This window comes from Trachymyrmex cornetzi, unplaced genomic scaffold (assembly GCF_001594075.2).
Source record: "Trachymyrmex cornetzi isolate Tcor2-1 unplaced genomic scaffold, Tcor1.1 scaffold99, whole genome shotgun sequence".
Lineage (NCBI taxonomy): Eukaryota > Metazoa > Arthropoda > Insecta > Hymenoptera > Formicidae > Trachymyrmex > Trachymyrmex cornetzi.
Genome location: NW_017300343.1, coordinates 1,715,743 through 1,729,849, shown reverse-complemented (window position 1 = coordinate 1,729,849; position 14,107 = coordinate 1,715,743). Strand labels below are relative to the sequence as shown.

At 35.9% G+C, this 14,107-nt stretch overlaps 1 protein-coding gene across 5 annotated transcripts in view; it reads right to left on the bottom strand.

The window, feature by feature from the left end:
• Positions 1-547: 547 nt before the first annotated feature.
• Positions 548-14,107, bottom strand: part of dpr12 (defective proboscis extension response 12) — a 225,864-nt gene continuing 212,304 nt past the window's right edge. For all 5 annotated transcript variants that reach the window (XM_018521754.1, XM_018521758.1, XM_018521756.1 and 2 more), the window contains one exon: positions 548-1,826. In XM_018521754.1, the coding sequence (XP_018377256.1) occupies positions 1,714-1,826 (113 nt within the window). In that variant the 3' untranslated portion in view covers positions 548-1,713. The remainder of the gene's footprint in view (positions 1,827-14,107) is intronic.

Genomic DNA, 14,107 nt, shown 5'->3' with positions numbered 1-14,107 from the left:
GAGACGCGCGCTCTCGCTTGTAAAAGGGAACAGTTTTTCATAACAATTTTTATAGAAACGAAAAACGTAAGATTGTGGCGTGAGCAGAAACGCACGCTTCGCAATCGCGTTCAACGTGAATTTTCGTGTTTTGACTGGTATTTTCTAGATGTATTCGTCCTTTTTATTTTTCATGTTTGTGTATCCCAAGAGAAATTTTCCAGACTTCGTGGGAACGTGTTATTCAAGCGGATTTAAATGGAAAGAGGTCGTATTGTGCAGTACATTCGGATTGATTTGAAATACTTACAAAGTTATTACGGTCTTAATGAGATGAGTAAACATCTTGCGAGCAGATGCTTTTTCTACTGCGACTCGACACACTGTAAATAGTTGATGCAAAACTAATTTGATTTTTAATTTATGATTCCGGACTAATTTGTGACAACGGTCAATTAGTCGCAATGCTGTCGCATTAATCGCTACTATTATTAAATATATTGCTTTTACGATGTAAAATTGTAAAATATATCGAATATAGCTTCTACAGTCTACCTATTTAATTTACAATAATGTACAAACCAGTCGATTTCATGCTTATTGCATTATCTTATAATTAAAATTGCGTCGTTTATATTACTGTAAAATCGTGAATCTTATAAAGTCGTTATTATATGTATAATTTATTCGAAGAGAGCCTCAATCCTTGAGCCGAATGTTATTTCTTTGAAATAAACGAAGAATCCAGTCGTTTGTTTTTTTTGATATCAAATAATCTTCGAATACCTAGATTTTATTATTGCAGCTGTTCTAATTCGGATTTGTATCAAATGGTGATTTCTGTTTAAAATCACTTGAGCGACACATTCCCAAAAACTATCAAATCTCGGTTTATATACGCTACTTGGTCATTTTTTGTTTAAATCGATAATTTCGGAATCACAACACGCAAGTACAAGAATTAAAATTGTGAGGATGACGACTGTCCTATTTGTAAATGTAAATAATGTAAAAAGTGTTCTTAAAGGAAGGGCAGTGTTTGTAACAGATATGACGCATAGATTTGTATCACACATGCACACATCTACGGGTCTGTGCTTTTGGAACCCATCTAATCAATTATTTCGATTTCCGAAATACGTAGTCTCACCTTGTTAGCGACACAATCGATTCGTTTGCACTGACCGCGTGAATTTTCCATCCGACCGGCCTGAAATCTGGTCTGTCGAAAACGGACGATCAGCAAATCGGTGCCCCGGAAGTTGGACAGGCCTTGCCTAACGTAATCCGCCTCGTCGTGGCGTATTCGACCCGGGCAGTATTTACATAATTCGAGTCGCATGCGCGTCGCGCGTAATGACTTGGAGCAGGCAATCGCGCAATCTTCCACGAAAATCTCGCATATCTAAGTAGTCCAGCCGGCGGCAACTTCGACTAAAGTAAATAAAGAATAAGAGGGACGAGGGTGAGGATGAGGGAAGGGAGGTTGGAAGATGGAATGGAAGACGGGAGTGTGGTTTGAGGAGGAAAGGAGACCCGCGAGTAATGGATGAGGAGAGGGTATGAGCCTGGGGGGTTGCTGGAAAAGATGAAAAAGAAGGGAGGGGGAGGATGAGCGGACCGTAAAGTCCCGGAGGGGAAGAGAGAGAGGAGGGGAGGAGGAAGGGTAATATCCTATCTATCACAAACGGAAGTAATGACGTAATAGTTATGGACATTTTCGAAGTAAAACGCTTATCGCGCTAAAACGACGCCAGCTACGACGAGTACCACCGGTACCAGCACGCCCGCCAGATTCCTCTTCGCTGCCGACGTTTTGCGACGCTGTATCGCTGCCATCTTGTCACCTGAAACGGCAAGAGAGACAGGTGGATCCGTTAGTAAATCGGTTGCCGAAATCGATCGACGTTATTCGTCGAGGTGCCCCCGTTATCGAGGTAATCGAGTACACATCGACGAGGGGTCGCGACGACGGGACGTTCCCGTTGGAAACGGTGGCGTGTCTCTTGTAAGTTAAGTCGAGCGTTATTTCCGCCGTGGCGCACCATGTTCGTTTGTTGCCGCTGCAACATGTTAAAGCCGAGAGAGTACAACCGGCGATAAAGCGATTGCACTCTCCATCTCTTTATCTTTCTCTTTAGCTCTCTTTCGTTTCCCGCTATTCTTTCTTCCTCCCGCTACCATTTTGCCTGTTATTTAATAATTGCGTCTTCCGTCACGCGCGCGCTTTCAGCCGCTCGCACGAGAGACCGATCGGAAGGTGACTTACACAAATTACGCAGATTAAATCCGCATATGCAAACAGACGCGAATCCGCGGTACACGCTTTCACGCTAAACGGCTGGTTTGATTTGAATCCATTATTCATATTGAACGTACCATGGCTATGTGTGTGTATGTCGGACGAACGAAAGTCAAGACGGATCAATGCGGAGTCGTACAGTGCAGCGTGGTACATGCGTCTTATTACTCGAATATTTGGAGTTCCAATGTTCGGATTAACACGGATTTTTATCTCTACAGAAGCCGAACTAAAAATTATATCGCGAGGGAGGTAACTACCAGCTGAAATATTGTCCCACAGATTACATGATTTTATATGATTTTATCTGATTATAAAAATAATTTTTTTCACTACATATAAAGTCATTTGGTAAAATATACAATTTTATTTAATATTATACAATGATTTCTCGTGATTGCATATGTAATTATCGGTTTATACATACAGATTTTATATGAATTTTATTATGATTTCGAGGACTCTGTCCCACAATTATATCAAGTGATTACTCCTTCGTTATGTCGGGCATTGTAATTTCTCAGAAACCAAATCGATCGATTTCGTTTTTTATAAATTTTTAAACTAAAGCATTTAATTTCGTCGATTTTGTCTACTTCACATTTTGTGGAATCAGTTTAGCTTTTGAGAGATCTGTATGATAAATAAAAAGGTAAATTTTTATTAATGCGCTCAGGACTTTACGTTTTGATCCGCTTTTATATTCACAAGATATATATCATACAGAATATTTTTTTAAGTACTGTTTAATATTTTAGAAAGTTTTTTGAGATCATTTTATGATAAAAAGTTGATATGAATATATAATCTCGATTCTTTTACATACATATTTTCAGAAATACAAGATATTAAAATTAATCGCTTCCTTAAAAACTCTTAAACAAAAAACAGTTTAAAAATAAATTAATTTTTTATATCTAATTTTTTCAAAGTATTGACATCGAATTTGGTATAAATAGGTATAGCTTTAAATTAAATTAACCATTCTATGTTAATTGTAAATTCAATTCCTTCAAAAGTGTCAAGCTAATAATACTATTTATTGCGATTATCTTTACTTTTTTAGGTCTAAAGAAATTTTTGAAGAAGAAAACTTTTTTCGTTTAGAAGTTATAAAAAAAAGTAATAATTTTATAAAATGTTTAAATTTATATCTCTGAAACAAGACTTTTGAAATCATATTTTCACATGCATTTTTCTTCATATCATAAAATCTAAAAAATCAACTCCTAAAATATTGAACAGTATTTAAGAAACATCTCTCCTGTATAGAGACGATTACATTTTATGCACACGTCAGTCCACGTATCCATATTGTAATACCGGATTACGCCGATCGTTATGATCGAACATACCAAAGAATCGAAGAACAAAGGGGAGAAATTACGTCATTTTCTTCTGCCATTCGTTTCAAATCCCGACTCGTATTGATATCGAACGGCAGTGATTGTAACGGTCTCGTAGAGATCTCTCCTTTTTTCCTTGCACGATGTAAACATCGTTTGCGTCGTGGACCGACGTTGCGTAATGCGGATTTCTTTCACTCGGATTAGCAACTCGCGGAGGATCCGAAATAAATTCTGGGCGTAGATTTCCATTATAATTTCCAATTGAAATTGTGGGCTCCCACGGACTCGGCCGGCGCGTCTCCCGTTGCATACAAAATTACTTGCCAACGCTCCGACGCGACGCATCGCGTCGTGCGGCGCTGTGTTCCGTGGAACTGCACAGAATGCGCCGTGGATTACTGAGCTAATTACTGTCGTAGTTACTCACACCGTGCGTCGTAGCTACCCCGCGGAATAATTAATGTTGATAATAGATATATGCCGTATATTATAAATTGTGTTATACAATATCGCGTGCGTCATAGCGTGTGCCGATATTAATTCGTTGTTCCGGAGATTGGAGATAATCAAGGGGTGACAAGTACGTAATTAGTATCGATATGAGGAAACTGTTTTCAATCGATATCACGACCTCGGTCTTAATGTATGTAATGTAATGAATCGTTTGTTCATCGAGATATTTAATAATGGTAACGATAATTGTGCAAAGGAAAATTATATGTTTATTATACACATGTGTATGTATTATGATTCAATACCTTTTTGTACGGTGACTTGTAAACATAATAATGACTTTAACGAAGATAAAAATTCTTTAGATGGTAGAAATTTCAGATAAAGCGTTGTACATAATTGAGTTATAATTGATCAATTAAATTTACATTAAGCAAATGTTTGTTTCAGACCTAAATTAGGTGACCGCTAAAAGAAATTGGCACGACTAAAATGTCCATCTATTCTTATTCATTTGCATCTTTTTTTCTTCCTTCGAGTAAATAAGAGTCTGAAATGGAGAACGTTTAATGAATAGAGAAAAAGAATAAGGAAATTCTTACACTCTCAAAGTATAAGAATTCGTTGATAATTGGAGGGAAGGTAATTTAGCATTTAATCTACATTGTTTCTCGCAAATCTCTCTCGACGAGGAAATATTTATTTTATCAAAAACTATTATCTAAGCGAATTGAAATTAGTATACATAATTATAATAGAGAAATACGAGAATTGTTGAATGGATTCAGTATATATACCCATATACAATTACAATATATATATATATTATATATATATATATATAGATTTTCTCTATTATCGCATTATTTAAAAATTATATGTATGTGTATGTATGTATAGATACAAATATAAAAATATTTATATACAATATGTAATATGAATATTTCTCAAAATAAATGTATTATATTAATAAACCAATTTCAATGCTAACGAGAACAAACTAAGTATATATTTTATTTATTACTGCTGACGGCAGGTCAAAGTACGTTAAAGTAGGTTGCAATACGTAAAACACACTAATTGTTAGAGTCACAATATAAAGTATGTCATGGCATGTTTTAAAGTACGCTAGAATAAAACTTTTGTTGACATACATCCAAGCAGCCTTCAGTAGCCAACTAGCTGTTCCAGAATTTTAATTTAAGGCAAAAGATTTAGTTGGCAAAATACACTCTAATCCATATGTTGGATTTTTAAATGTATACTTAAAAAAATTGCAATAAATAAGGATATTCCGTCGAGAAAGAATCATTTCAAATTACGGAGAATCTGTATTATTAACAATGAGATTCCAATAAAATACTTTAATAAATTACTAATTATTGTATAACGTGTATGGAAATTCTTTAACTTGCAGAATGTTTTGATAATTGTATTTTTTCCCAAAGTGTTTAGGACATCAATTTCTTTTCGCATGAGTCTCTAATATAAATTCCTCCGATTTGACCAATTTTTTTCTCATCCATCGATGCGAGATAACAGTAGAGATGCACACGTTATTTGATTTGCGTGCGCGCATTATAAGGGGCTTATAACTTGTTCGCGTCTAATTAACCCACAGCCAATGTTTTGTTTCGGACTTGCACCTCTGGACTGAGACTATCGCGATTTCTCCTTTCATGCGGAATAAAGGCGTCTATTGTGTGAATGCAGTGCTTTCATCTATTCGCCGGTTTACAAAAGACGCTTGGTCTTTGCGTTTGTTTCCGAAAATGCATTTTGTACTGCTATTACACAGAGCCTACTATGCGCCTGTGTATCCATGTATTCGAGCGTTGTAGTTATTGATAACAAAGGAACAAATTTCACGTAAAGTTACTCTTTGCAAATTAAAGTTTACCTCTCATATGTATGAAAATTATATTTTGTATCAGTTCCACAAAATTAATTTTTATAAACGCTCATTTTTTTCTCTATATTATAATTAATCTTTTACAGATATGATTAATTTTCGCAGACAAAACACAGTGGAGATAATTAGAAAATCATTCTATTTACAACTGCAAAAGAGAAATTTATCTTCTCGCAAATCATTGTTTATATGCAAAGTACAGAGAAACATCATTTATTGTTTTTTTGTCTCTCAAAACAATAAACGAAATATCTTCGTATCTATGCTTTGCATATAAACAATGGGATTTACGAGAAGATAAATTTCTCTTTTGCAATCGTTAATAGAATGATTTTCTAATTATTTTCACTGTGTTCCGTGTATTAATTCTGCGTCTGTAGAAAATTAATCTACAGAAAATTAATATCGAGAAAAATGCACATTGGTAATAATTAATTTTGGGTAATCGATACAAAATATAATTTTCATACAGAAAAAAGTTACGAATTTAATATATTTTTTTTTTTATGAAAAGATTAAAATAATTTTTATCAATAATAGATTCTCATTAATTAATCGTAAATTAATTAATTTAGAGTTAAAAGATCTTTTTGCAGGGTGTATATTTTATATCTAATTTTTACAAAGAACAAGCGAGACAAGTTTTATTTCGAGGGATAAAAAAATAGTATTTTGCTGAGAATAGCATCATTTCCCACGCCTGTCTCTAACTTTGAAATAGATTTATACCCCGCTATTGATCGTATAATACTATCTTTTATTTCGTATCCAGAGTTATAGGGTCACTCTCACTGATTAAACTTCCGCGGTTAATTAACCACAGGCCGATATTTGCTCCGGTTTTGCGCCAATCCTAGGAAGACCGTGATGATGTTTCCTCTCAAATAGAAGCATAGTGACCCGCCGTTAAACGGAGTTATTTCCCGTACTCGTCAAACCGCAAATACGAGCCACTCGGTTAGGCTGGTTAACGCCGTAAACATCGTCATGTCTCGCTTGCGGCCGAGACCGACGTGCTTTTTGCCCTTTTATATTTTCGCCCGTCTAGCTTACCCTAACAAATTTATCTTGGCAACGAGAAGAAAATTGCCGCATGATATTAACACGCCATAATAATATCGGGGCATATTTTGCCATTAAATTGCTTTTTTTAGATAGCTCAAAATCTAAAAATACGGTCTTACGAGAAAAATGTCTCTACGATTTCTTTTATACGCGTCGTTTCTTTGCAGAAGAAAGTTGAAACTGTTCCCCAGTACAAATAGAACATTGTAATTTGAATTTTCTGAACATTTTGTGGAGAGGATTCACCACAGGAAGGTTTTATTTATAATGTAGCTGTCTCAACGGTTATTTTTGCGTGAGTTGTAACTTTGTGACCGAACTGACTGCGTGCTTGACTAACAATGACGGAGAGCTTAACTTATCCACTGGAGCCAATAGTATTGATTGCGGAAACTGAATAGCTCTTGGTCTGTGAATAAGATTCTGCACAAACTTTGTCAATTAAATCGAAGTGCATTCAAACATTTACAGAATTACGTGCATTGATTGCGGAATTTAATGACTTCCGGCTTATATATTTATAAGAAGCTTTTAATGCCTCGACTTGTTCCAGAACATTCGCAAAGTCTATAACGTAAAGTTATAAAATATTTATATAATTAATTTCGCGTGCATTTATATTATTAATGTATATATTTATTATTTACTGCTAACATTAAACCCCGAAAGAATTTATTTACAAACAGTATACAAATTTTGTATACTATGCATACGTTTTATTATATCATTCCATTTTAATTTCTATAAAAACTTTTCCAATTAGACAAACCGCAAAGAAACGATAATCGCATCAAAATAATTTGGAATATTCACTGAAGCGCGTAGCGTGTTCATAAAAATAACACGATGCTTCAGATGCATGATTCAGAATCTACGTGGGAATCGTGATTTGGGTCAGAGAGTGCATTTCAGCATTTACGGCCTACGTGCATCGGTTGTAAAGACGCCTTCAAAACCTAATGACAAACAGCTGGCACAACCCGGCGAGGATTTAATGTTCCGATCCCCTCGTAGCGAGAACCGTTTAATAAGAATTCTCACTAGCTCATACATTTTTCATGATAAAACGAAACGGCTCTATCAACTAAAAAGGATGAAGATGGATAAATATTATTCATCTAATACGGATTATTATCTCTCTTTATAAATTATGCCGCGAGAAAAACACTCTATTTTGCATCTTGCAAGAAACAAGATTTATCTTCCCGGTTGCACTGTGGAATTTTTAGTCCTTCACATTCATCAAGAATGTTTCTGCAAAATTATGCAGTTTTTATTTTTGGCACGACATTTGTAAATCGAGAAGAAATGCCCGAGTATCAATAAAAAATACGCATCACTTATAAATATATATATAATGTGCAAAATGAAGTCGTTATAGACCAAGCAGCTTTCTACAAATTTATTCCGACGATCTATTTTCCACTATATATTTCTCTTTACTATTAATATAACGAACATATTCTTTTAAATACTCTATATATATTTCTGTTTTAATAATATTATTTCTCGTATATTTCTGTATTTTGCTCCAATTTTCTTTTTTATGTTTTAACAGAAATTTTTTAAATAAATTGGATCAGATTTTATTCGCGTAAATTATCTGTGTAATATATGTACTTATAAAGTAAAGTAATACAATTTCGAAAATGGTAATAATTCTGAACTTTGAATTTAATTTTCGAGGTTCAAGTTTGGCTCTCTCCACTTTAGTACCTACCTCCCCTTTAAGCTTAGCTAAATCTAATCTCATTATGTAGAAGGTATTAAACCTCAAAAATCTCTTCAAATCTTATTTTATTCAGAATTGTGCCATGTTCGAAATTGTACCACCTTATCCTAAAAAAATACATAAATAATATAGTTTATAAAATTACTTATATAGTAGTTTATAAAAATAACTTAGTTAAAAACGTAAAACAAAAATTGAAATTAAAAAAAGTATTTTATTCAGCATGAATAATATATTTTAAATTTTCATGAGCGTGTTCTTGGTTAATAAAAGAAAAACAAATGTATTTAAGAACATAAAAAAAGCCGCAAATGTTTCGTTGACGAAATAATGAACATAATAATTGTTTTATGTAAAAATTACAGGTGAGTCTTTTTTTGTTTACAAGAGATGCACAAAGTGTCCTCCATTCACACATAGGTAAACACGATTGATATTCGATCATTATTTCAAATTTATTCGTGTACATTATTTCGATAATAAAATATTTGCCACTTAATGTTCGTAGAAACATTTGTTCTGACTCCTTATCCAGGAAAGTGCTCATGATATTTTTAAATGTTTCAAAACGTGTGACTCATTCTGTAGGTATATGTATATATTGTATATAAGAGAACTAATTAGAGTCTAAGGCCGGCCACACATGTTCAAGTAAACTTGCACAAGTGGCTTGCACAAACATACTTGACAAGTTTACTTGAACGTGTGTGGCTGGCCTTAGATGGCTGTATTTACACACTGAAAACATTTACTAAATTTTAATAAATATTTCTTTGAATAGTCCTAGCGGAATATTTACTAAATACAAACACACATTTATTAAATACAAGAACCATTAGCTTGATTTAACTATCATTTTTTTTCATTTATCTAAACATTTATTCACCGTAAGTAAATATTCCGCTAGGATTATTCAAAGGAATATTCATTAAAGTTTAATAAACCTTTTTCTCAGTGTATAAAAATTAGATGAGTTATTTGCTAGCTTTACGGAGTTTATGATAAAGCCGTCGTAGAAATCCCGGCGACAACGTGGATCATTTATACGCGCTAGAATTGGCAGAAAAGCGGAAATAAGAGTTCATGAGAGATTTTCGCGGTTAGCTGAGAAAAGACAAAGGTCGCAATATACACGCGTTAGATGCAAACACCGGTTTACGAGCTGATGACAACTGGAGAAGAGAACCGGGGAATCGCTGCGGGGCTTCGTTCTCAGGGTTCGACGCTCAGTTCAGAGTGTTGAGTTTAACGTGCCGCCGTCTTTACCAGGACGTAGGAAAGGTGTGTCCGCCCATCTTTAACAAGATTGCGATCTAGTATCGCCGCGCTAAGCCAATTTTCTCCCGGCGTTGCGCAACGTTTAGATAATTTATCGCGACACCGCGTCGCGCGCGAAAGCTCGCGAATTTCCCGGATGTCTCAAGTTCTACAGTATTCATTAACGATTTTGCGACGTTCCTCCGTACGAGTAGGTCAAAATAACTCGAGAGCGGATGGAACAGTGAGTTAACCGGCCCGGGAATAACTAACTGGTAATTACGACGATCTATCATTACAGCTGCGCCACGTAACATCGGGAAATGCAATAATCTTGCAGACAATATTTATACACATAATTGTATCTACTCCAAGTGTCCTGGGTATAACCGAATAATTCATACTTTAGGAGCTGCGCTATTATTAATTCGCTATTAACGCACATCCGTCGAGACCTCAGTGACGCTTCTCTCGCAACGGGGTCAAAAATCTCGGTCAAAAGGCAACGCGCCCTGTAGTTAGCGGGGATTTCATCTCATTATCACGTGCCCGTAATAATTAATCCTCCATCTCGCGTTGCGAGCGAGAGTGAAATAGATATGTGACGTTACGCCTCACCACATAATGAAACGCAGATGTCGAGTGTGTGCGAGTAATTCAACGAAGTTTCTGTGTCGGATATGAAAAGAATTTTGTCCGAATGGAAGTTCTATTACTGTACGAAAATTTAAAAAAAAAATCTATACAATATTAAGCGAAAAAAAACAATTTTACTTTTATTATGACAAATAAAAGTGAAATTATTCTCGTCTTCCGAGCTCATTCTGAAATCTCTTCGTGTTTCTTGCTGCAGAAGATAATATGTACCTCATACTGAATTTTCAATTTGACATTATTTTCGACACTACATGTAATATTATTATAAAATATTTCCTAAAATGTATTAATGCTTAAATATTAGATATTAAGTATAATATAATAATAACACTGTGTGGGAGCTTCGTTACATCATATTTTTTAATAATAATTAATTTATATACTATTATATGATGTATGTTTGAATACATACATATATAATATAAGCTATAAATATGCTAGAGATCCTCTTCTAGCAAGTCTAGTCACGATGCAAACATAGCAACAACATTTGACTCTTTATAGAGTATATATGTATAGTAAATCATATAAGGTTGATCCTATATACTCTGTAATCTATAGCTATTTCCGTCATATTTATCTCATGAAAAGACTACTACGTGATCAGAATTTTACTTGAGAATCTCTAAGCAAAACTATTAGTGACTTAAACGGAAAGGTACTGAAAATCGTTCAAAAAACGAGTTAATTTTCAAGTCGTTCTTTTGCTGCCCTGTATCAGGCTAGACCGTTTACGGTAATCTTTCTCATAATTCTTCAAACATTCCAATCAAAACATTATAATCAACAAGTTATATTAAATCTCCATTAATTTCTTTAAATAATAAAATCGCTTTGATTTATATTAGACTCGCCGTTTATTATTAGATGTAGAAGATAAAATACTCGTGAAAAATAATTTAGATTGCAAAAAAACGAAAATGGCTCTGCGGTCTTACATACATTTTAAAATTATAGCAAGAAAGAGAAGGATTTCGTAACAGCTCGTACAAGAATAGGTCGTATAAAAAAAAACTCTTGCTAATTATACGGTAAGGGCATCGCACGACTTCATTCCGAGCAGACTCGACCATAGCACGACGTCGCGGCGCCTACGTTGACGACCGCATTTGGACTTGGCGTTACGTCACCGTTCGTCATTAATATATTGTGGGCTTTAACCTGGTCTATCGATATATCATTGCACCCGGAGAGTGCCCAGTGTGATATAATCCCGTCGTAAATTTGCCAAACGAGGCAATCCAAAAAAAAAAAAAAGGGGGGGGGATGGCGGTGCGCTCGCGCGCGGATCCTTCTTCCTGTCTCTCGAATATCAAAATTCATGGTGCGCAACGTTGCGCACGGAGCGTCAGATTTGCAACATTCATCGGCGATACGTGTCTCCTCCGAAACGCGGTGCATGCACACTTTTACCGTAATTTACGGCGCAAAGCGTCGCTCCATATGTTCCCGGGGCCGTGAATTACGGGGCTGCGCACCGCGTGGCTCTCTACGTACATACGAATACTCGCACCGGTCCCGGTGTGTGTCGGTGCCGCGGTAATGGAGTCCATATCTTCAAAATTTAACCTGAAAGCTTAGTACTTCGCGGAACAGAAGGGACGCTCGTATAGCGGTTTATCACGCACGCGATAGACTCGCCGCTTCTCGCGTGTCGACTACGTGCGCGTTATCGGTTAAGAGGTTAGAACTATACCGATTTCTCATTCAATCGTCTCGACGGAAACCGCTCTATTTTGCTGTGTAAAGCGTCACATAGAATCCTTTTAACGATACATCACTCGTTAATTTAAATTAAGACAAAGCCAAATGCATTGCAAGACTCACTCTCTCTCTCTCTCTCTCTCTCTCTCTCTCTCTCTCTCTCTCTCTCTCCCCCTTCCTCTACCATGTTAGACTGATATTTCATGTGTTGTGTGATAAACTTTTTAAGCGTTTTAATTGGCTATAGGACAGAAAAAAACCTTTGTCCTGTAACCAATCAATAAGCTTCAAAAGCTTTGTCATACGACAAATTGAAATATCAGCTGGGCAAATATTTCATTTGTCGTACAAATTTTTCAAATGTATTGATTGACCATACAGAAATAGTTCTCAAGTTTCCAGAAATTCTCTGTGTTGTAATCAATCAATACACTTGAAAAATTTATTGTGTGTGACTGATGAAATATTAGCCTTAGAAACAGTCCTCAAGCAGGAACAAGACGCTTTCCATTCAAGCAATACCGCTAAATTTAACATACATATCACGAATATATCCGCCGGTTATCCGACGTAATTAAAACGTAATATTCCATGTTTAATCACGACTACGATCGCATGAAATCCACAATTTCTCGGCGACATGCATATATCAAAAGTCCGCAAAAGCGTGGGTCCTTTTTTTCTCTCTCTCTCTCTCTCTCTCTCTCTCTCTCTCTCTCTCTCTCTCTCTCTCTCTCTCTTTCTCTATATATATATATCCGCATAATAAATCTTCCGGCCGACCGAGTTTCTCGTAATCCAATTAAGATTTTCGCGACTCTGTCCTCATCCTTTCACATCAATTACCGCGGCGATCCTGGCGGACTGAAAATTGCGGGCGCCGCTAAAGTCATCATGGAGCACCGTGCGCGCGAGTTTTCAAACAACAACGCGGAGCCGACAAGGACCGCTTTTTGCTTAAGAGCCTTGGGCTTCTTCTCCAGTCGCAAGCCTCAGCAAGCCTTTGTTAGAAAGGGGTTAAATCGCGCTATATATACACATCGGGGAGGGTAACCGGTGGCGGTGAGTAATCGATCGTTGAAGGACCGAGGAGACTCGTTCTCTTTCATGCGCACGCACGTCGTCGTGCATGTCACGCGCGCGTACAATACGCGGTAACGGCGCCACGTACACTCCACGTACAACCCACGTGTGCAAAACGCGGAAATAACAGAAATACTCGCATCGGAAAAAGGGAACTGTGTGTTGAAGCGGAATCTGGGATGTTGCCGTCAAATAAACGTATTTTTTTATTGGAACAAGGACGTTAGGCAATTTTGGGAAATGTTTTGTTTCCACATCCCCTCGTGGACAATGCGATTTTCATTGTTATAAATCTTTGCACTCTGCCTAAAAATATTTATTATTGTATTAGTATAGTTCTCGTGTGTGTTTGTTAGATTAAAATTAGATCTCAGTTTTTTTTTCTGTTTAAAGTATTATCTCTTTACAGTACATATATTTATGTGTGTGACGTTACACAGTAAAAAAATCGTGCGTCCATATGTAGAATTTTTCTTGTGTTACCACATTTTGATTATTACTTCAATGTAAAATTAACATACAACCGATATGTTATTATTTTTGTAACATTTTGATGTGTTAGATTTATGTCACCTTTCTAACTTAACAATTGCGTATGTCAATTAAAAATGGAA